Source organism: Bubalus kerabau, chromosome 20 (assembly GCF_029407905.1).
Source record: "Bubalus kerabau isolate K-KA32 ecotype Philippines breed swamp buffalo chromosome 20, PCC_UOA_SB_1v2, whole genome shotgun sequence".
Taxonomy (NCBI): Eukaryota; Metazoa; Chordata; class Mammalia; order Artiodactyla; family Bovidae; genus Bubalus; species Bubalus kerabau.
The window spans coordinates 24,931,314-24,952,532 of record NC_073643.1 but is presented as its reverse complement, the minus strand read 5'-3'; the positions used below and the strand labels follow the sequence as shown (position 1 = coordinate 24,952,532).

Here is a 21,219-nt window from a genome sequence, read left to right as displayed (position 1 = left end):
GTGCTTTTCTTGGGTGTTCTCAAATGCACTGTGAATAGATGTTATTAGTTTTATTTCACAGTGAGAAAACCAAGGCATGGAAAGGTTAAGCAACTTTCCTAAGGTTCTTTGGCTGCTAAGAGTGGATTCAGGATTAGAATCCAGGTTGTCTGACTCCAGAGCCCACACTTTTCACCCTTGGAGGGAAGGATTGTATACATGTAGTCCCAAGGAGGCTGGAAGTCACTGAAGTCTGGTCACTGGGGCATCAGCTTTGTCACAGGGACATCCCCTGGGCCCATGGGGAAATCTTTATGGTAATCAGTTCAAAACCCAAAAGGTTGCCCAGAGAGTGTAGAAGCCAAGTCCAGGGCTCTGTGGCTTGCGGCTTCAGGCAGTGAGCCCCGTCCTCTGTGAAGGAGGCCTTCCCCAAATCCTGCTGAATGAACACTGTCAAATGCTGCCTCTCTGATCCCGCTTTTGTGTTCTTCATGGACCGTCCGTTCTACATTTGCAGCTTCTTTCTTTCGATATGCTAATACAGTTCACTGACAGTAGTTGTATCGATCTATATCATTATTGCTCTGTTGTTGTTATAATGGAGCTTGGGCCATGTGGTCAAAGATGCAAATCCACTGTGACCTTGGGTGAGTCATTTGACCTTTATGTGGTACCTTTTCCTCATCTATAAAAATGAAGAGGATAAGTTCACCTTATTCCTAGGGTAGTTGTAAGAATTAAACAATGTGCCCAGTCCTATTCAGTAAAAACCGCGAAACATGCGAGGTGAGGGAGAACAAGAGTGATTACAGTCAGGTAGCCTTGGGCCTTGGAGACTGTCTTTTGTGGTTTGGGCCTTGGAGACTGTCTTTTGTGGTATCCTCTGCTGGTGTGAGATTTGAGTTGATTGGTCTGGCGAGGGGTGGTCTGGGATGAGCGCCGTGCAAGGGCTGTTTGTGCAGCTGCCCTCAGACCTGCAGTGGTGCCCTGGATACAGTGACGGTGATGGTGGCGATGAACTAAGTTCCAGTCTTCCTAACGCAGAATTCTACCAAAAATCCTCACCTTTTTTTTAACCTTGTAATAACTACAGTTTATGGCATATAATTTTGAATTCTTTTTAATCAATATTTTATTATATATAATTTTGAATCACAATCACTAATACTTTTTCTTAAATTGGGACAAGTAGTAAAATCAACTATTTCACTTTCTTTCGATGTCTTTCAGTCCCAGAACTCATCGATGGGAAGACATTCACAGCCACTGTGGTGGGTCTGAACCCATGGGTCGAGTATGAATTCCGCACAGTTGCAGCCAACGTGATTGGGATTGGGGAGCCCAGCCGGCCCTCTGAGAAGCGGAGGACAGAAGAGGCCCGTGAGTAGCACCCCGAATACGGCAACTCCTGCTCCTTAGGGAGAGGCGTTTAATCACCCTGTTCTTTAGCCCTAATGAGCTTCTATGTTAAACATCCTTCCCTACAATGACTGTAGTCATCAGAAATGAGGCCAGTAGATGCTCAGCTTATTAACCAGCAGGGAGTATCTGTTCTATTGTTGTTTTTATTTATTTATTTTTGTAGAAGTATATTTGATGTACAATATTATACAAGTTAGAGGTGTACAGTTTGGTGAGTCACAATTTTTAAAGGTTACACTCCATTTATACTTATTATTAACTATTGGCTATATTCCCTATGTTTTATGATGTATCCTTGTACCTTATTTTGTACCTAATGATTTGTACCCCATACTTCCCTACCCTTACAACATCCCTCCCCTACTCCTGTCCCCACTGGTAACCACTGGTTTGTTCTTTCTCTCTCTCTTTCTGTGAGTCCCAGCACTGAGTTTCAATCCAGAGTTATAGTCTCTGGATTGACTTCACTGTGTTCCCTGGTCCAGGGAGAGACACCTGTCTTAGTTCCTTCAAATGCCATGTCTTTCTTCATTGGTTCCTATGTCACCAAGACTTTCCTACCAGGATTATTATTTTTTTAAAGGCACAACCACAGTTCAAATGCTGTCAACTCACAGGAATCTCAAGTGACAAAGATTAAGTTCTTCAGAAATGTCCAGTCAGATTGTCTTAGGGCATAAACCCTTCCCAAAAGCTAAGGTTGGGAAATGAAAGCGTTAGTCACTGTCATGCCCGACTCTTTGCAACCCTGTGGACTGCAGCCCACCAGGTTCCTCTGGCCATGGGATTTTCCAGGCAAGGATACTGGAGTGGGTTGCCATTTCCTTCCTGCTAATTCATGCAAGCCTGATCAACAGTTTAGTAGGAACTTCTGTATACACAGCTTGGGTGAACGCAGGGAGAGAATAGTATAAATTCATCAGCATTCCTTGTCTTTGTCTCACATGGTGTGGAAGGCCTAGGTGTGGGTCTCTGTGAAGGTCCCAACCGTGATGAGACCAGTGTTTGTCGTTGTTATTGTTGTTCAGTCACTCAGTCGTGTCTGACTCTTTGTGACCCCATGAACTGCCGCACAGCAGTCTTCCCTGTCTTTCGCCATCTCCTGGAGATTGCTCAAACTCATGTCCCTTGAGTCAGTGATGCTATCTAACTATCTCATCCTCAGTGTTTGTTGAAGAAAGAGCAAAGCCCCAGAGCAGATGGGGCCTCTGACCCTACTACTCTTGGACACAAATCCATCTAGATCTGTTTCATTGTCTTTATCCAAGGGGACGTACCCAGGCACCACATCTCTACCCCAGCCAGACATTTTCAGATTCTGTCTGGAGCTGTTCACTTACATGATGATAAGCCAATAATCCCCATGCTTTCTCCCCCACTGTGAAATTATAATTTAATTAATTCCTCTCAGCAGTCCTGAGGAGAAAGCTAGCCAAATTTCCCCTCTTTTACAGAGAAAACTGGGGATCAAAGAGTTTAAGCACAGTGAGCCAGAGGTCAACCCCTGTCCACCACTTCCTTCAACACCCAGCTCACAACTCATGTTGCTCCGAGAAGCCATTAGCCCAACCCTGCTCTGAGCAGCCTCGCTGCCGAAGGCCACCGTGCGCCTCCATTCTGTCTGTGCTGCTCTGTTGTTGGCTGTCGACATCGCTCTGTAATCATCCTGTGTGTGCTCCTGCCCCCCAACTAGACTGTAAACTCTGCCTGGGCAGAGTGTGTATCGTCTCTCCTTCGTGTATTGCCACGTGGTTAATAAACGGCTACCCAAGCATTAGAACCAGAACCTCGGTCCTTTTCTCATCCCCCTGAACCTCGGCCTCTAAGGGTGGAGCTGAACCATTGTTCAGTCTTGTCCCATAATAGATGTGCCTTGTTGAATGGGAAATAGGTCACTATGGAATAGCAATTTCCTTGGTATATTTCATTTCTGTGAACTGATGCTTTAGACCCCTTGATCATACCATTTCTGACCTCAGGAAACAAAGCCATGCACATCCGAGTATTTGTTAGAGCGGATCACCTCAGCCCAGCCACCGTCGTGGCCCTCCTGGTCTTTGTCACCTGACATGACTTGTTTTTTTCTCAACAGTCCCCGAAGTCACCCCAGCTAACGTCAGTGGTGGTGGAGGCAGCAAATCTGAACTGGTTATAACCTGGGAGGTAAATGAATCATGAAACAACAGCAACACACATTAGTCCAGGCTATCTTATCATTTTATTCTGTGTTAAACACATCTAGGAAGTTTCCCCCTCTGTTTTTAACAACTAAAATCCATTTGAGTGCAGACACTCCCTTTCACAATGTTAGTGGTCAGCAGGAAGAGATGATGTTTGCCCATCGATTATGGAGTTAAGTTTTAATTCAGTTCATCACAGAAAAAACAATCATGAAAGGGAAGACAACACAAGAAAAAAAGTGGATGTAATATTATACATAAAAGAAGTCTGGCTTAGAGAAAACCAGTTTTTTTCTTTTTTTCCTGAATTACTTCAAGGCCAATTGTGCACATTAGACTCCGTGTGCTAACACAATTTCCTAGGGTTGACTTTGCTGTTGGAGCCCTCTTGTATAAGGTTATTTTTTTAAAAACGTAGAGGTTTATTAGTCACTCATTTATTGAAAATTGATTTTGAGAGAGGAAGTCAGAGTCTCAGCAAAAGTTCTAAATGTTTCTGAAGGATTCTAGACAACACGCCCGGAAGTTCAAATCTGTCATTTAACCAAAGCCCCAGCAGTGAGATAAACCACTCTCCCTTTCCCGGTCAGCACTTCTGAGCTGAGAGGGAAGATTTGGGCTGAACAAGATGATCCTCACTTCTTTGATGAGAGCTGCTTCATTGAGTATTTGTGTGACGCTGGAGGAAGAATCATGTTGGATGGTACATGTTGGAAATGTTGGGTTTTAGATCAACTGTCCAGTGTCTCCCACCGTCATTTCCAACAATTTCAGAGTTGGTCTCCCACATCAGGAAGCCAGGCTCTCCGCTGCAGGTTTACGGTGACTTTTTTAAACTCCTGCTGCAGTCCCCTCTGAATATTGAAGCTAGACTGGTGGCAAGTCCCAAACTGAAGACTCTCCACAAAACCCACGATGAGATAGGATGGAGGCAAGATGGGGGTGTGGGTGGTGGTGGAATAAGACAATGTGGCGTTTGAATCAAGCTACTGCAGTCTCTGAAGACCATCTCCCTTCTTTCACAGACGGTCCCTGAGGAGTTACAGAATGGCAGAGGCTTCGGTTACGTGGTGGCCTTCCGACCCTACGGCAAAATGATCTGGATGCTGACGGTGCTGGCCTCCGCTGATGCCTCCAGATATGTGTTCAGGAATGAGAGCGTGCGTCCCTTCTCTCCTTTTGAGGTTAAAGTGGGTGTCTTCAACAATAAAGGAGAGGGCCCTTTCAGTCCCACCACAGTGGTATATTCTGCAGAAGAAGGTATGATGCTTCTTCAGTTTTAAGATGCTGATTTTATTCATTTGTTTATTTATTTATGGCTGCTCTGGTCTTCGTCACTACATGCGGTCTTTCTAGGTTCAGAGAACAGGGGCTACTCTCTAGCTGTGGCGTGCGGGCTTCTCGCTGCAGGTGTGTGGGCTTCTCCTCTTGCTGAGCATGGGCTCTAGGGTGCAAGGGCTTCAGTAGTTGCTGCTCCTAGGCTCAGTAATTGTGGCTGGTGGGCTCCAGAGCACAAACTCAGTAGTTGTGGTGCCCCGGCTAAGTTACCCCTCTACACCCCACATGTAGGATCTTCTTGGACCAGGGATCGAACTAGTGGCCCCTGTATTGTAAGGTGGATTCCTAACCACTGGACCACAAGGGAAGCCCTAGATGTTGGTTTCAGGATGTGCCGTCAATTTAGCATTCTACCCATAAATTGAAGGCATATCCTGACTTGAGAAAAGTGTAGTATGAAAAATACATTTCATTGTCTTCCACCAATCTCTTAGAAAGACAGCAACTCCATGATATATAGAAACAAATGGATATCCACTATTAATTCCATTGCTAAGGACCAAAATCACAAGCACTATAGAAGATCTTCCATTTATATATAATATTACTTTCAACAGAATTATATTTTGTAGCTTTAGGTGAACACCAAAATATAATTTGCATTTCCTCTTACCACTTTTCATATGTCATAGTATACTCAAAAATTATTCTGTTATTAAGTAGAGAGTCACGAAGCAATGTGATTGTTCTCACTGTCACCCATGGTGTTATCACGTTGAGGGGTTCTCATTTATTTGTACTGCCTCTGTGCTAGCATTGCTCTTAGAATGCCTTGCATAATGGTCATCATTTCCGTCGGCGTTCGCCTTCATTGTTTCAAAGCTGATGTTCGGAATGAGACCATATTAAAACAGTTGCAAGTTGAGTCAGTGATTTGGAGTAAGTGAAGATGCAGTCCATTCTGTACAGAAAGAGAAATCAGCCCCTTAGACTCAGCAGTTCTCCATGATCTCACCCTCACCTCTCTTTTCTGCTTCATTTCCCTGCATGATCCATGCTCCAACCATAGCCAGAGGATTTGCAGTTATCCAAAGAACCTTGAGTCCCTAGCATATACTTCAACTTCTCTTAATGTTCTCCGCCTTGCCCACTTTGTGATTTCACAGTTATCTTTCAAAATTCAACTCGAACAACTAAGGCCTTCTCTCATTTCCCTAGGCCAGCTGACTGAGTTGCTTCTCTTTGTCCTTGTACCCTAACATTCCTCTGTTATAATTCTCATCTCAATGTATTATAAATTTTGAATTACAGTTTTATATTCTCACTAAGGTGTATTTCCTGAGGGCCAGATATTTATTTTTTCACCTTTGTGTCACCAGTGTCTGAACATGTATGCCACACAGACCCCTAATAAATACTGAGTGAATTAACACGCAGATAGAATAATACATTGTTATAAATAGACACAACCTTAGTGGCCTCCACCTCCAGCATGTGCTGGAACATAATGTGGATTTCAGAAGGAGCACACAAGTTACTGTTAATGGTTCTAGGTGAACCTTTAAAAATATCTGATAGTTATATATTGGTTTGAATTGCATCCGAAAATTTACAGCCATCAAATCAAAACCAGAATTTCATGAAGTTACAGCTCACAATATGCCTAAGCTTTTCCTTAAGAAAGACCACTGACAGGAAAACCTTCACATAAAAATGGTACATAGCTCTGGCAGAAATCTGGCAAAAAGAACTGAAATGTGGGGGACAGACTTAGTCTAGACTCTCCTTTGCAACTAAGGATGCTAAGGCCCAGAAAGCATAAATGACTTGTCCAAGACATACAGCTGGCAGTGCAGAACTGAATTGTCACCCAGCCCTCCTGTAACTTAGTCAAGTCAGCTCATTCTCCTGTTTTCTGTCTCTCTCATCTTCATAACAGCGAGTGGAACTCTCACCTATGACAAATGCTAATTAAGAAGGATGTATATTAAATAAATTGGTGGCTAGGAGAACTTGGCTCTTAAACTTCAGTTTCCTGGTTTATTTCCCTTCCAGTTCAGTTCAGTTCAGTCGCTCAGTCGTGTCCGACTCTTTGCGACCCCATGAATCACAGCACGCCAGGCCTCCCTGTCCATCACCAACTTCCGGAGTTCACTCAGACTCACGTCCATCGAGTCAGTGATGCCACCAGCCATCTCATCCTCTGTCGTCCCCTTCTCCTCCTGCCCCCAATCCCTCCCAGCATCAGAGTCTTTTTCACTTAACCCTAAATTTAGAAGCCAAAGACTTTGAACAGCTCTCTTCAGCACCGTCTCCATCACCACCCCCTCCCAGCCATTAATCCTGGGTCCTCTGTGAAGTGAATGTTTGGGTCATGATCAGTAAAGATTAGTCTACAGTAATGGAGTCTTTGCATCTATGATGCCAGTATCCAGAACCTTATTTTGATATAGCTGATAGAGTCGTAAATTTTTCCACACTCATCTGCAGAACCCACCAAACCACCAGCCAGCATCTTTGCCAGAAGTCTTTCCGCAACAGACATTGAAGTTTTCTGGGCCTCCCCCATGGAGAAGAATAGAGGTCGGATACAAGGGTATGAGGTAAGCAAGAGATGGGTGCCTTGGTTCTGGGTAAGGGTCTGTACCCCTCAGTGAGATCTTTCCACACACACACTGATGGAAAAAAGACCTTGCGTTCCATATAGAGACATTTGTTTTAGAAGACAGTGGCTTCTAGAGGAGCATGGATGAAAGCACTGAGCATTCTGCTGTGAGTTTCCTCCTTTCTGAATTACAGAGACCTCTGTCCAAACACATGCAGGTCTGAGAATATATAAGATGGTTGGCAAGTTGAGCTTTGATTTCTGATACACCCAGGATCACTTGGCCTCAAAACGAGGTGGGGGTCAGGAGGGAGAAATAGCAACAATGGTTGTGCCAATTTACCATCTCACTCTGAAGCTCAGAACAAAGAGGGGGCCTTTTTTTATTGCCAGTTATTTCTCAGTGCACACAAAGGTCTTGGTTCTGAAGGCTCTGCTTATGACTTGCTATATAGAAAATTAACACTGTCATACGAATCTTGTATGAAAAAAAAAATCACATTGGAGATATCCCCAATAGGTATGACATCCAAGGTCTTCCTTTGTGTTATCTCAGGTTAAATATTGGAGACATGATGACAAAGAAGAAAATGCTCGAAAAATACGAACAATAGGAAATCAGACGTCAACAAAAATCACCAACTTAAAAGGCAGTGCCCTGTATCATTTAGCTGTCAAGGCATATAATTCTGCTGGGACAGGCCCCTCCAGTGCAACAGTCAACGTGACAACCAGAAAGCCACGTAAGAATATTCTTGCTCAGAAATATTTCAGGGATTCATCAAACATATTCCAAGTTCATTGCCCATCCCTACCTCCCAGTGATCATTTGCATACTAATTGGTATCATTATGGAGATTCAGATTTACCTAAGCATTTTAACTGAACCTTCCCGAATACCATGCAAAATTCATTGCTCTGGAGGACAGAAAGATAAATGTTTTCTCCTCACTGGGAAGGGCTACTTCTTTTAGCTATAAATGTTAGGCGACCAACTGAAACTTTTTCCATTTGCAGCGCTGTATCTCGTCAGATTTTAGTGACCTTGAAGACACATATTAGTGCAATAGCCCGTTAAATTGCCTCCACTCTCGAATTCTAGGAAGGAGATATTCCTCAGAATCCATTGAGACTTAATAATCTGTGACTTCGTATATCTTAATTTTTTTTATAGCGCCAAGTCAACCCCCCGGAAACATCATATGGAATTCATCGGACTCCAAAATTATCCTCAATTGGGATCAAGTGAAGGCCCTGGATAATGAGTCAGAAGTAAAAGGATACAAAGTGGGTAATTTCTTTTTTTGCTAAGGCACCTATACTCCTGCTGTTAATGGGGGCACACTGTTCTCGTGAATCTGTCCTCACTTTGGCAGATGATGCTCTCACAGACTCATTTCTGCATCTCTGCCCCAAAGTGGTTTGGTCTGAGTTTTATAAATGATCCCTGACAACTGGCCAGGATTGAGAGAATCGCCTAAACTTCAGTCTCAGGCAGAGTCAATCGGAAGTGGTTAAAGACCCTGTGTTTGGGTCTATAAAAAAAATCATGAAGATCCACATTTTTTAATATCTCCAAAGTCAGTTTTGTTTTGTTCTTGTCTTGATCACATTTTTAATCAACAGTAGTAACTTCTCAGTGTTAGTAATGGTTAATTATTTTTGCTCATGTCCCTTTTGTTATGGAGATACTGTTGTTGTTGTTTAGTCACCAAGTCATGTCCAACTCTTTGCGACCCTCTGGACTGTAGCTCCCCAGGCTCCTCTGTCCATGGGATTTCCCAGACAAGAATACTGGAGTGGGTTGCCATTTCCTTCTCCAGGGGATCTTCCTGACCCAGGGATTGAACCCGCATCTCCTGCTTGGCAGGTGGATTCTTTACCACTGAGCCACCAGGGAAGCCCATATACATGCATGTGTATATGGATACGGATGTACACATATATACAAGAATTTTTTAGGAAATTCATTTACCTGATCCTATAAATGTTGGCCTGACTTTAATAAACTAGAAGAGGAAGTTGATTGTCGCTGTGGTGCCGCAGTCATTAAAATTAAAAGGCATTTTAAGTATCCTGTTTTGTTTCACTTTTAAAGAACATTTGAGGCAACACAGGCCGAACAGAACTAGTCGGCAGGATGCATCAAGCCTGCGTGCTGCTATTTTGTGACATTTTCGTCCGGAGCTGTGGCGAGCAGCACGCTGACAGTGCTGCCAGGCACTCGTTGCGAAGCCGGGGCTGGGAGTTGACACAGTTAGCCCTGAGCAGTGTGATTAGAGGATGCGGAAACCTTCCCTCCTCTGGACCGTTTTCCTTTGTCCATGCGCCACAGTGATTTATATTCTGCAGCAGGGAAATATTCCCTAAGAACTGATCTACAGCCTTCCACTGGATCCCTTTTTAAAAGTAAACTTTCTAGAAGGGTCTGACAGACTAGAGCAAAAACAACCACGTCTTGATCCTCTATGTGACTTTAGGTAAATCACGTAACCTCTCTGGGACTGCATTTCTCTTTTGCTAAAGGAGAAATCCGCCAGTGTCTTCATTTCCCCCAAGCCTTTACGGCTCTATACCTTCTCCTTGGGACTGCCCCCTTTTACATCTGCATCCTTAATCGGGTCTGAGATGAGAAGCCTTCCCTGGTGGCCAGAGCTCTCACTATTTGTCGGATTTTTAAAAGTACTTTCCACCCTCTTGGGTAACTGTAATTGGCTGATGACTTACTGGGAATCCTCAGACTGTGGGCCTCATGAGCACATAGACTGAATGGTCCCCGGCTGAATTTCTCCAGCCGAGGATGTATGCTCCACAGTGGTGTGAGAAGGAAGCCCTCATCTCCTGAACTCCTAAATCATTAGTCTCTTAGTGTGAAATAATTGGAAAGAGTTCATCCGACTAGTTTTATCCAACTTGAGAGAGGCATGGGGTTTGGGAGGCTGGAAGATGAAAGAGAAAGGACTGAAACGAAGCAAAGAAAGAAGGCAAGAGTGAAGACGGTTCTCACAGTTCTCTGACCCACGCTGACACTGCCGGGACTTTGAACACGGCACGAAAGAGATGCAGATGTGATTGGCCTGAATTAATTTAACCAAACCAAGGGAGAGAAGGAAAAAAGTACAGGTGACAGAAAGTGTTCCTCCCGGCTTCCAGTGTCACCTAGTAGAACAGGAGAGAGAAAACACAATAAAAATCCCAAAGCTTTAGCACTCCCTGAGGAGGGGCATGAGTTCCATGAGAGAAGCTTTTACTAGGTTTTACACCGCATGTTGAAACCGGTGCTGAAATAAAACTGAATGGCAGGGAGCTGCTAAAGAATTTCAGAGAACCAAGCAAAATGTTAGCTGGGCAGGAAATCCCAGAGATCATCCAGCCAAAGCCCTTCATTTTACAAATGCAAAAACCAAAGGCTGTTGAGTAAAAGGACTTGGAGTGCCATCAGCTTCCACAGGGCAGAGATGTATACACAAGCTGAAGTCTGCTTCAGTGAACTGGGTCTGAAAGATTATAGGCATTTTTAGAAGAAGAATTGAAAAATGAGTATCATTTAGTTGCTACTTCTTTATCTTCCCGCCCTCTCTCCGAAACTCATATGAACTTGTCTTATTAGCACTTTTTCAAGGAGGCCCTTCATATGTGTGTATATATATATATATATATATTTTTTTTTTTAATTCAACAGACACTTTTACAGACATCTAGAAGAGTCCCTGTGCAGCACAGAATCAGGCAGGTGTGCGGGAATCAAGCAGCACAAGGCTGACAAGGAAGTGTTCACCTCCCAGAAAAGAACTGGGGCTTCCCACAGTATTTGGGGAAATTTTTACTCCTGTAGAACTAGAATAAAACATTGGAACGAATTACAGCCGGATAGCATGGAACCTTTGCAGATGTGAGCAGCAGATCAGATGATATAAACTATTTTTTTTTTTGGTGGAACGACCCAGTATGTATTTATTTCATATATTCATCACAAGAGTTCAACCACAGACTTAATTTAAAATCAAAAAAAGAAACAAAAAAGACATTACAATTTAAGATACAGAGACCTATGCTAAAATTGAGGAAAGGACAATCTCAGGAAATAATAAAAAGACAGCACAAGGAGAACCATGGATTTCGGCCTTCCCCGCCCCCCCGCCCCATAAGTATTTTTCATGTTGATTCATTGTGCCTTGTAGAGCTAAATTGTATCTATGAAATATCTAGTGGCACCCGAGGGTAGGAATTTCATGCCTTAGGGAGCATCACTAATAGGTGGGTATGAAGTTTGAAATGCTTCATGTGCTGACGGTGAAGGAGTAACAAGGTGGAAAAGGGCCTTTCTGACTTCTTCCTGACTTCCCATTCGATTCATTTCCTTCCCTTCTCTTTAGAGCTGGGACTGGAGGAACCAGACTCCCCACGCATCCTCATTTAGATCTCAAGGGATCTCAGCATACCTGGTTATAGATATTGAAATGCTGCATGCACAGTGTCAACGTTCAGGATATATAGTTCTGTAAAAATTATACATTGGTGCATATCTGTGTGTATTTTTGTTTTTCTACCTAAATTGTCTAGATCTGTGGGTTTTCTGCTTGGGTAAACAATCCACAAAAGAAGTCGACTTTAGGAAGTTTAAGGCCCCAAGTACTCTTTCAGCACAAATTGTCGAGCTACTTTATGACACTTAAACTAAAAAGAGAGTGTGTCTGGTTTCAGTATCACAAAGTAAACAGAGCCAGGCAGATTACGTAAATGGATTAAGGTGGCTTAATTCTTTCAATAAAATATTGTCAATAAATGTGCCAGATCAGATCAGTCGCTCAGTCGTGTCCGACTCTTTGCAACCCCATGAATCACAGCACGCCAGGCCTCCCTGTCCATCACCAACTCCCGGAGTTCACTCAGACTCACGTCCATCGAGTCAGTGATGCCATCCAGCCATCTCATCCTCTGTCGTCCCTTTCTCCTCTTGCCCCCAATCCCTCCCAGCATCAGAGTCTTTTCCAATGAGTCAACGTGCCAAGAACTGGTCTAATTCTTTCTAACTTTGTGATAACCCATGAAGCAGGTGCAGTTATTAGCCTCAGTTTTATGGATAAATAACTCATGGCACAGAGTTTAGTAACTTGCCTTCGTCCTATAGCTCGTATTTTTTTCACTAATTTATTGAGACATGACTGACATATAATATTGTGTAAATTTAAGATATACACATATTGATTTGATACATTTATATATTGTAATATGATCACCACCATAGCATTTGCTAAGGCCTCCATCCCATCGCTTAATTACCATTTCTTGTTTGTGGTGAGAACATTGAGATCTACTCTCTTAGCAACACCCAAGTACATGATACAGTGTTATTAACACAGTATATTGAAGACCTGAACTCAGAATACAGGCAGTATGGATCCAGGGTCCTGCCTTTTAGCCTCTCAGTTATTTGCCTGCCAGAAGTAAACAAATAGATCAATAAAATACTACCAAGAGAAATAACTCAGAGTGAGGGGAATAGACAGTGGATAGATAGGAAAGATGTTATTTTAAATAAAGCCCAGGGAAAGCCTTTATCAAGAGGTGACATTTCAACTGGGCCATGAAAAAAGCAGGGAGTGAGATAAGCAGCTCTCTAAGAGTGTTCCAAGTATAGTGACCAGGATGTGCAAAGGTCCTGAGGTAGACGCATAGCATCATGACATAATAGGGCGTGCTGGAGACCATGGTACCTATAGGCTTTGTGATGGTCCAGAAAAGGTAGTAACTTCTAAGGTCCAACCAGTTGTTTCCAGACAGGAATGTAGACCAATGCGGCCATATCTTCCAGTTTTAAGTAGAACCCCAAATTTTATTATGTATAGTTTCTTGGTTTTTAAATGGTGACGTCTAACTTTAAAAAAAAGTAAACCCACCGAGGGCCAAATAGTTAAAATGTGCAAGCCAAATGTGACCTATGGGCCATGAGCTTTCTGCTCTCTAACCCCCTTTGTTTTGTGTTCATGGAAACAGAGACCAGAAAATGAAAGCCGTTTGTCCACAGTGGTGGCCAAGCTGGTCTCAGTTAAGAATATAGGCTGTGAACCCACCCTGCCTGAGTTTGAATGCTGTGTCCCCCACTTACTGGCTGTAAGACCTTGGGCACATTGCTGGGCATCTCTAGGCCTCAGACTCCTCGTCTTTAAAATCAGAATAAGGACTTCCGTGATGATCCAGGAGTTAAGACTCCACGCTTCCAGTGCAGGGGGAGCAGGTTCAATACCTGGTCAGGTAACTAAGATCCTAAGATCCTACATGCAGAGTGGCCAAAAAAGAAAATCAGAATAATAATAGTGCCTATCTCAAGGTATATGATGTTGAAACTCATGATTAGCATCCAATAATATTTCATTCTATTTTCATTATTCCCATGAACTTACTCTTTCTCTTTGTCTTCCACTGTGGATTATAGGAAGAGTAAGCACTGCCTTTAAGTCAATCAGCTGAACTAAGCTTGGGCTAAGGTCAATCAGCAGAACTAAAGCTGAAATAAACTTCATTGTGATGTAAATAAAGGTTTTACAGGCCTTTATTTAGCTCTCACTGCAGCCCCAGGGCTTCCCCAGTGGCTCAGTGGTAAAGGATCTGCCTGCAATGCAGAAGCCACAGGAGACACAGGTTTGATCCCTGGGTTGGGAAGAGCCCCTGGAGGAAGGCAACCCACTCCAGTATTCTTGCCTGGAGAATCCCCAAGGACAGAGGAGCCTGGTGGACTACTGTCCATGGGGTTGCAAAGAGTTGGACATGACTGAAGCAACTTAGCACAGATGCACGCAGCTCAGCCCCCAACGTTTCATGACTAGTAAGCAGTGCTGATAAAAGGGCTGTTTTTTCCTGTAAGTGTTTCTTTTGGATTTATATTTGAAACTAGTTGAATCCTCTGTGCTCTGGCAAGGACCAGAGGTAAATCAAAGAAGCAATTTATTCCTCAAAGCCAGATGTGCCCTTGCATCCCATCAGCCAGCCCATGTTCCTGTAGGTCTGTGATGAGATGCTCTGACAGTCCTGGATGCGCCTCAGGATTTATTTGAGCCTGATCATTAGTGAGTGGATGCTGAGTTTGATACAACTGATACTCCTGAGAAGGAAGAGGGACGCTTATGAATCTTTCCACCCTAAGGAAATTGTGTTTTCCACCTTGTATTAGAGAGACATAAATAAAGGTGATGAAATGCCAGGAAACAAATGGGATCTAAACCATTTTAAGGGAATTTGATGCATTTCTCTTGTGTTTGGGTTTTCTTGCAATAGTAGAGTGACCCTATGTCTTTGACCTCAGCAAATTAGAATTCATAGTGGGTCTCAGGGGGCTTTCCAGGTGGCTCAGACATAAACAATCCACCTGTCAAGCAGGTGGCCTGGGTTTGATCCCTGGGTCGGGAAGATCCCATGGAAAAGGAAATGGCAGCCCACTTCAGTATTCTTGCTTGGTAAAGCCCATGGACAGAGGAGCCTGGCAGGCTACAGTCCACACGTTCACAAGAGTTGGACAGGACTTAGCAACTAAACAGTGGCAGCAGTGGGTCTTAGGGAAAGATGAGTTAGTCTTATTGTTCTCTAAGTGTGGCCCCTGGACCAGAGGCAATGGTATTACCTGAGGACTTGTTAGAAATGCAGATTTTTCAAGTCCCAACCAAGACTTATGAAATCAGAAACTCAAGTGGAGCCCAGTGATAGATGCTTTAAGAGGCCCTCCAGTCAACTCTGATACAAGCTTAGGTTTGAGAACCCTGATGTCATTCATGACTCCCTGAATGAACATCTGAAGATCTTTTTAAAAACATACCATGGCCTGGACCCTTCTTCTCTGGAGTCTGACATGGGAGGTCTGGGGTGTGGCTGGAGCAGGATTCCTCAGCCTCCTCGCAGATGCCACTTCAAGGTGGATGATTCTCCATTGTAGGGACTGCCCTCTGTATTATAGCAGGACCCAGGCACTCACAACACTAGCAACAGCCATTGTGATAACCAAAAATGTCTGCAGACATTTGCCAAATGCCCCCTCCGGGCACAAAATTGCTCCTCCACTCCCCCCACCCCAGTTGAGAACCAGTGGCCTATAGCAGGGTTCCCGCACCTCATTTTCTAATGCCTGATGATCTGAAGTGGAGCTGATGTAATAATAAGAGAAAAAAGTGCACAGTAAATATAATACACTTGAATTATCCTGAAACTACCCTCCCTCCACCCCTAATTTGTGAAAAAACTGTCTTCCATGAAACCGGTCCTGGTGCCAAAAATATTGGAGATCACTGGACTAGAGCACTGGTATTTTTCCAGGTTCCCTAAGTGCTTCTAACATAGAACCAGGACCTGGAACCATTCATGTCACCCAGCCCTATTTTTTTTTTTTAATATCAAGAGAAATGATGAGTTATAGTGGTTGAAGAGCATGGGCTTAGAAACCCTCATCTTGTCACTCACCAGCTCTGCAATATCCCTGGGCCTCAGTGTCCTCCTCTGTGGACACAAATAATAGCGCCTGTCTTGTCAGAGGCTGTCACCACTAAGCATAGCTGTGCCAGTAGAGTGTCTGGCTCAGAGTAAACAGAAAACATTTGTGGGACAGTTCTCATCACAATTGTTATATCCAGAAAGGCAGGTACACCTCTCTGGGCCTTTATCTTTAGTTGCTAATGGGGATTGTTGATGACCAAGGTAGGCAATGCCAGGTAGTGAGTGTATTTTCCAAGGAGCTAGTTAGCCATCTCATCCTGTAAACTACCAGCCTAGACTCTGGCCCAGCAGAAGCCAAAGTGGTAAACAAAGATGTGTGAGTGACTCTGTAGGAGCCACAGACACTTCAAGAGTGACAGTAATTGTCCTATAACATCCTCCCTTTTCTATGTAGCTTTAAAAGGGTTCCCAGTGGGAGGGAAAAAAGCGGGGGTTCCTGCCCTTGCCTTTTAGAGATGCTCTTCCTGTGCTGAAATGTCCTCTTTCCAAAGGATTGATAATGATAGTTTATCATGTCTGATTTTTGCTTCTAACCTTTGCCAAGTTATCTTTGTATCTCTTGTTTCCTTTAAGACTTCATAGATACCAGTCTTACATGCTTTCTTTGAGTCCTTTATTTTATTGAATCCTGTGCAATCTTGAAGATTTCCCAGGAAAGTCAGTATTATTGTCCCCATTTTACAGATGAGGGCATTGAGGCTCAGAGTGGGAAAGTAAGTGGACCAAGGTCACACAGCAGCCAAATCTATTCTGATGCCAAAGATGCTTATATGTAACTGAGCTCTGTATAGCCACCTTTTCAGGTGTTTTAACTGAGCCTCCAGAGGTTATGTGAGGTCACACAGCACGCTGTTAGGCTCATGCCAGCCCCGCTACCATGCCACGTGAGCCTGTCTGTCAACTCTTTCCTCGTGATGAAATAAATGGCGGCTGCAGACATGCCCCTTGCTGTAAATGAGCCTTCCAAATGCATGTGGGCAGCCTGAAAACTGCAGCATCCCCACATCCCACTGGTGCCCAGAGGTGGAAACAAGTGAATGCCGCCTCCTGGGGGCCTTTGTGAGGACAGCAGGTGACACCTGTTCTTCCCATATTGGCAGGTCCTGTACAGATGGAGCAGACAAAGCAGCACATCTGTCATTGAAACAAACAAAACATCGGTGGAGCTTTCTTTGCCTTTTGACGAAGATTATATAATAGAAATTAAGCCATTCAGTGATGGAGGAGATGGCAGCAGCAGTGAACAGATTCGAATTCCAAAGATATCAAGTAAGAATGCCTCTCTTTTTTTTTTTTCCTCCCTTCTCCCTGTCTGCCTTATTGCTTAAGCCTCCCAGTGAGCCAGAGCTCAGATGAAATTAAACATGAAAAAAAAAAAAGACGTGATAAAAATGGACAATACCATCCTCCTTCTTTAGACAACTGATATTTGCTGATCACAGATAGTTTTGTGCAAAAGACAGTCTGACTTGTCTTGGCTGACGTAATAAGGATTTAATCACTTGACAATCAATAATCAGGTTAAAGCAGCCACAGATCAGTCACCCAGGATCTTCCGTATGACCCAGGTGGTTTACAGCTACAGTAACCCCCACGTTATAGCTTAGAAAGTTCTAAGTGTGACCTAGGAGGAACAAGCAAAAAAGAGTTCTTTAAATTGCTCTAGAAGCCTGTCTCTAGTGATACAATATAATTTAATGTCTTCAGCTGAAAATATTTTGAGCTTGAAACTGTTTAATTTGAACTTGTGTAGGTAACATATGTACATAAGCACACATGTCTACATATAGTCAAGAATATCTTTGTTTTCAAAGACTGTTGAAGTGTGTGTTCTTTTTTGAGACAAATACATTCGATCTATTTTTCAAATATTGTGTTTGCAACTATCTCAACAGCATATTATTCTTTGTCGTATGATTTTATTTTTTTAAAGTCAAAATAGGAAAATCCATAGAGGCAGATCGGTGACTGAAAGTGACTGGCCAGTCGTGTTCATTGTGGTTTAAGGGGTACTGGGTTTCCATTTCAGGTGATGAAAAGGTTCTGGAACTAGATGTGGTCCTGGCTGCACAACATTGGACTGAACTTAAGGCCACTGAGTTGTACACTTTAAAATAGTTAAAGTGGTAACCTTTACATTAAGTGTCTCTTACCACAATAATAAAACAAAGAAGATTGCCATTAGGTATCTAAGTGTAGATTTTCATTGGCTTTTGGATTTACTAGTCAAGAGGTAAGGGGTTCAGTGAAGGCTGGAGATAGGAACTTTCAAGTCACTGATGGAGATAGGAGATTTTAAATCATGGACAATCTTTGCTACAGAGTCCTGAGCATCAGTCCCTTTGTTCAGTATCCATTTTATTATTTGTTGGTTGAGGAAAGGGTCTAGTATCCTTGCTGTATCAAGTTACAGTTAAGTATCCACTCCACCAGTTTTAACTTCATCTATCAAATTTGGATGCCTCAAATCAGAAAAGAAAATGTTCACTGGTCACTTCCCCCTTCTTCTGAATAAGCACTTGTGACTGCTAGTGAAGAGAACAGGACTTCTGGTGGGAAATGCAGGCTGCACCGAGAACACGCTCCAGATTCAGGAGTAATTTGTCATCTTCCAGATGAGGTTTATATTTACTACACCTCTTTTGCATGCAAACAGTAACGCATTTTTTTCTTTGCAAACCATGGGGAGAATTGGTTTCTACATCTCAGTAGAGGCTCTAACTTCTGTTGAAAGGAACCAAATTTATGGTGAGATGTGGAAGTAATCTCCAGGCCACAAAAACACAAGATTGGAGTTTGTTTTGGGGTTAATTTATCTCACTTCTTAAAATCTGACTTCATACTTGCTTATTATTTCAAGAACTGTTTTTTTAAGATTGATAATTCTTGATTTAATTCATTACAAAAACATATTTGAAGCAATTTTATTGTTATAATGATTAGATGATAAGGCTGTAGCCATGAATAAAACATAGTCTCTTTCTCAAGAGATTTTCCATTTTGATGGTTAGAGATCTTACAATCTTGATAAAACTCAAATGACAGTTGATAACTTCTTACTGTGAAAACAATATAAGACATATAAGGAAAAGTTTTTTAAAAATTATCTTGTTGGGAAAAAATAGGTATATTTAGATATATATGTGTTGGAATCCCAATTCAGGTCTTTACTAAGTGGGTAATCTTAGACTTATCTTCCTTCTCTGGGCCCCAGTTTCCTTATCTGTTAAATTGTGTAATAACCATACCAGAGGTTCTCAGGATTTTTGTAGGAATTGTCATATGGCTCTGTGCCCAGCACAAAGCTTGAATTCGAAAGAGAATATCAATATTATTTTGCTGCATCATTGATATCCTAGTATTTATCTGTAGTGTTTGCAGTTATTTTGAAGTTTCTTCTCATGTTAGATGTGGACACCCTCCCTTAACAAATGCTTAAATAGAGGTCCAGGGATGTCTACCACCTGCTCCCAAGTTCATAGCTAGGGCGTCATAGAACAGAGACTAAAACAGTCAACAAGAATTGGTCTTGATGCAAGTGAGCTTACTTAGAAAACAGAAAGAGACTCACAGACTTAGAGAACAAATTTATGGGTTGCCTGTATACACTGCTGTATTTAAAATGGATAACCAGCAAGGTCCACTGTCTAGCACAGGGATCAGTGTTATGTGGCAGCCGGGATGGGAGGGGAGTCTGGGGGAGGATGGACACATCTGTATGTATGGCTGAGTCCCTTCATTGTTCACTGGAAACTATCACAGTATTGTTAATTGGCTTGGGCTTAGTCGCTTCGGTTGTGTCCGGCTCTTTGCGAGTCCATAAACTGTAGCCCGCCAGGCTCCTCTATCCGTGGGATTCTCCAGGCAAGAATACTGGAGTGGGTTGCCATGCCCTCCTCCAGGGGATCTTCCCAACCCAGGGATTGAACCCATGTCTCTTACATTGGCGGGTGACTTCTTTGCCACTAGTGCCACCTGGAAAGCCCATAATTGGCTATACCCCAATATAAAAGAAAAAGTTTAAAATTGGCTATACCCCAAAAAGAAAAAGGCTAAAAATAAAAAAAAGAGAGAGAGAGAGAGATGGTCATTTCCAATAGACTTGAGACAATTCTTCCATTTCCAAGAGCCCTGTGTCCTGCCTCCCTTTGTTGCCAGGGTGAGTGGATGCTGAGTGAATGTCTTCTCTCTGCAGATGCCTATGCAAGAGGAGCCGGGCCGTCCACTTCAAATGCATGCACGCTGTCGGCCATCAGTACCATCATGATCTCCCTCACAGCAAGGTCCAGTTTATGACAACAGTTCTCCGAAGGACTTTCTCTTTATAATATAAGCAACATTTAGCTAGTTGTTTTGAAGACGCCCAGTACTAAGTAATATTGTTGTTCAAGTACATCTTATTACTGGAAAAAAAAATGTTTTTTGCTTCTTTAGGAATGGCATTCTACAGTACTTCCTCAAAGCAAATCTAGCTTTGTCTGAAGTTTCTTTGGAAACTCTGCAATGCACTGAAGACATCTGTAATATGATGTTACCAAAGCAGTTTACATATGTCCTTATATGCATATTTTTTATTATATATTTAGTGTTTTATAGGATTTTTTAAAGTTAACATGAAATGTAGATATTAATTTTTTTCCTCTGCTGTAAAATGCTATGGGCAACACAATCATATGATTATTATTTGAAAATATTTCCTTTAAAGACAGAGTTGGAAACTCACCTTGGTCAATACATTGCAGATTCCTTGTATGGTTCTACAAGGGTCTAGAGGCAGCACAGCTGAAGGATTAGTCTGTAACTCAAGGCCGCTGTGTAGGAATGACTCATGGGATGTCTGATGCACTGAATCAAGGTGTTTAGCCATTGTATAATATGTTTTCCAGCCCTGTTGTGAATTTTGTTGTTCCACACAACTTGAGATGATTTCAGGAATGGCTGCAATCTCAAAACCTAAACTAACTGCCCGAGAGGTACCTTGAGCAGTACTCCCACCCCTGAATTTAGCATCGTACGGTAAGACTTTCTTTTCCCTCGACTAAGTTAGCCTTGTCTTTGTAGTAGCATTATCTTAGCCATGACACTGGAAGTTACATATCCTGTAGTAACATAGACCAAAAGTTACTATAGTCAACCACGTCTTTCAAAGGATAAAGAATAATTTTACTATCTTTAAATGTATCTGTTTTGAATGTACATTTAACAAAGAAAAGAGTAATTCTCTGTCGATGGATTCATAACTTCTTTACAAAATCTCTTATAGATAATATGTGT

The 21,219-nt window shown here is 42.6% G+C and overlaps 1 protein-coding gene across 3 annotated transcripts in view; it reads left to right on the top strand.

The window, feature by feature from the left end:
- Positions 1 to 20,762, top strand: part of CNTN4 (contactin 4) — a 1,031,287-nt gene extending 1,010,525 nt beyond the window's left edge. For all 3 annotated transcript variants that reach the window (XM_055557494.1, XM_055557495.1, XM_055557496.1), the window contains 8 exons: positions 1,210 to 1,359; positions 3,494 to 3,564; positions 4,607 to 4,841; positions 7,350 to 7,462; positions 8,021 to 8,207; positions 8,639 to 8,751; positions 17,046 to 17,214; positions 20,141 to 20,762. In XM_055557494.1, coding sequence (XP_055413469.1) covers positions 1,210 to 1,359; positions 3,494 to 3,564; positions 4,607 to 4,841; positions 7,350 to 7,462; positions 8,021 to 8,207; positions 8,639 to 8,751; positions 17,046 to 17,214; positions 20,141 to 20,241 — 1,139 coding nt within the window. In that variant the 3' untranslated portion in view covers positions 20,242 to 20,762. The remainder of the gene's footprint in view (positions 1 to 1,209; positions 1,360 to 3,493; positions 3,565 to 4,606; positions 4,842 to 7,349; positions 7,463 to 8,020; positions 8,208 to 8,638; positions 8,752 to 17,045; positions 17,215 to 20,140) is intronic.
- The last annotated feature ends 457 nt before the right edge of the window (positions 20,763 to 21,219 follow it).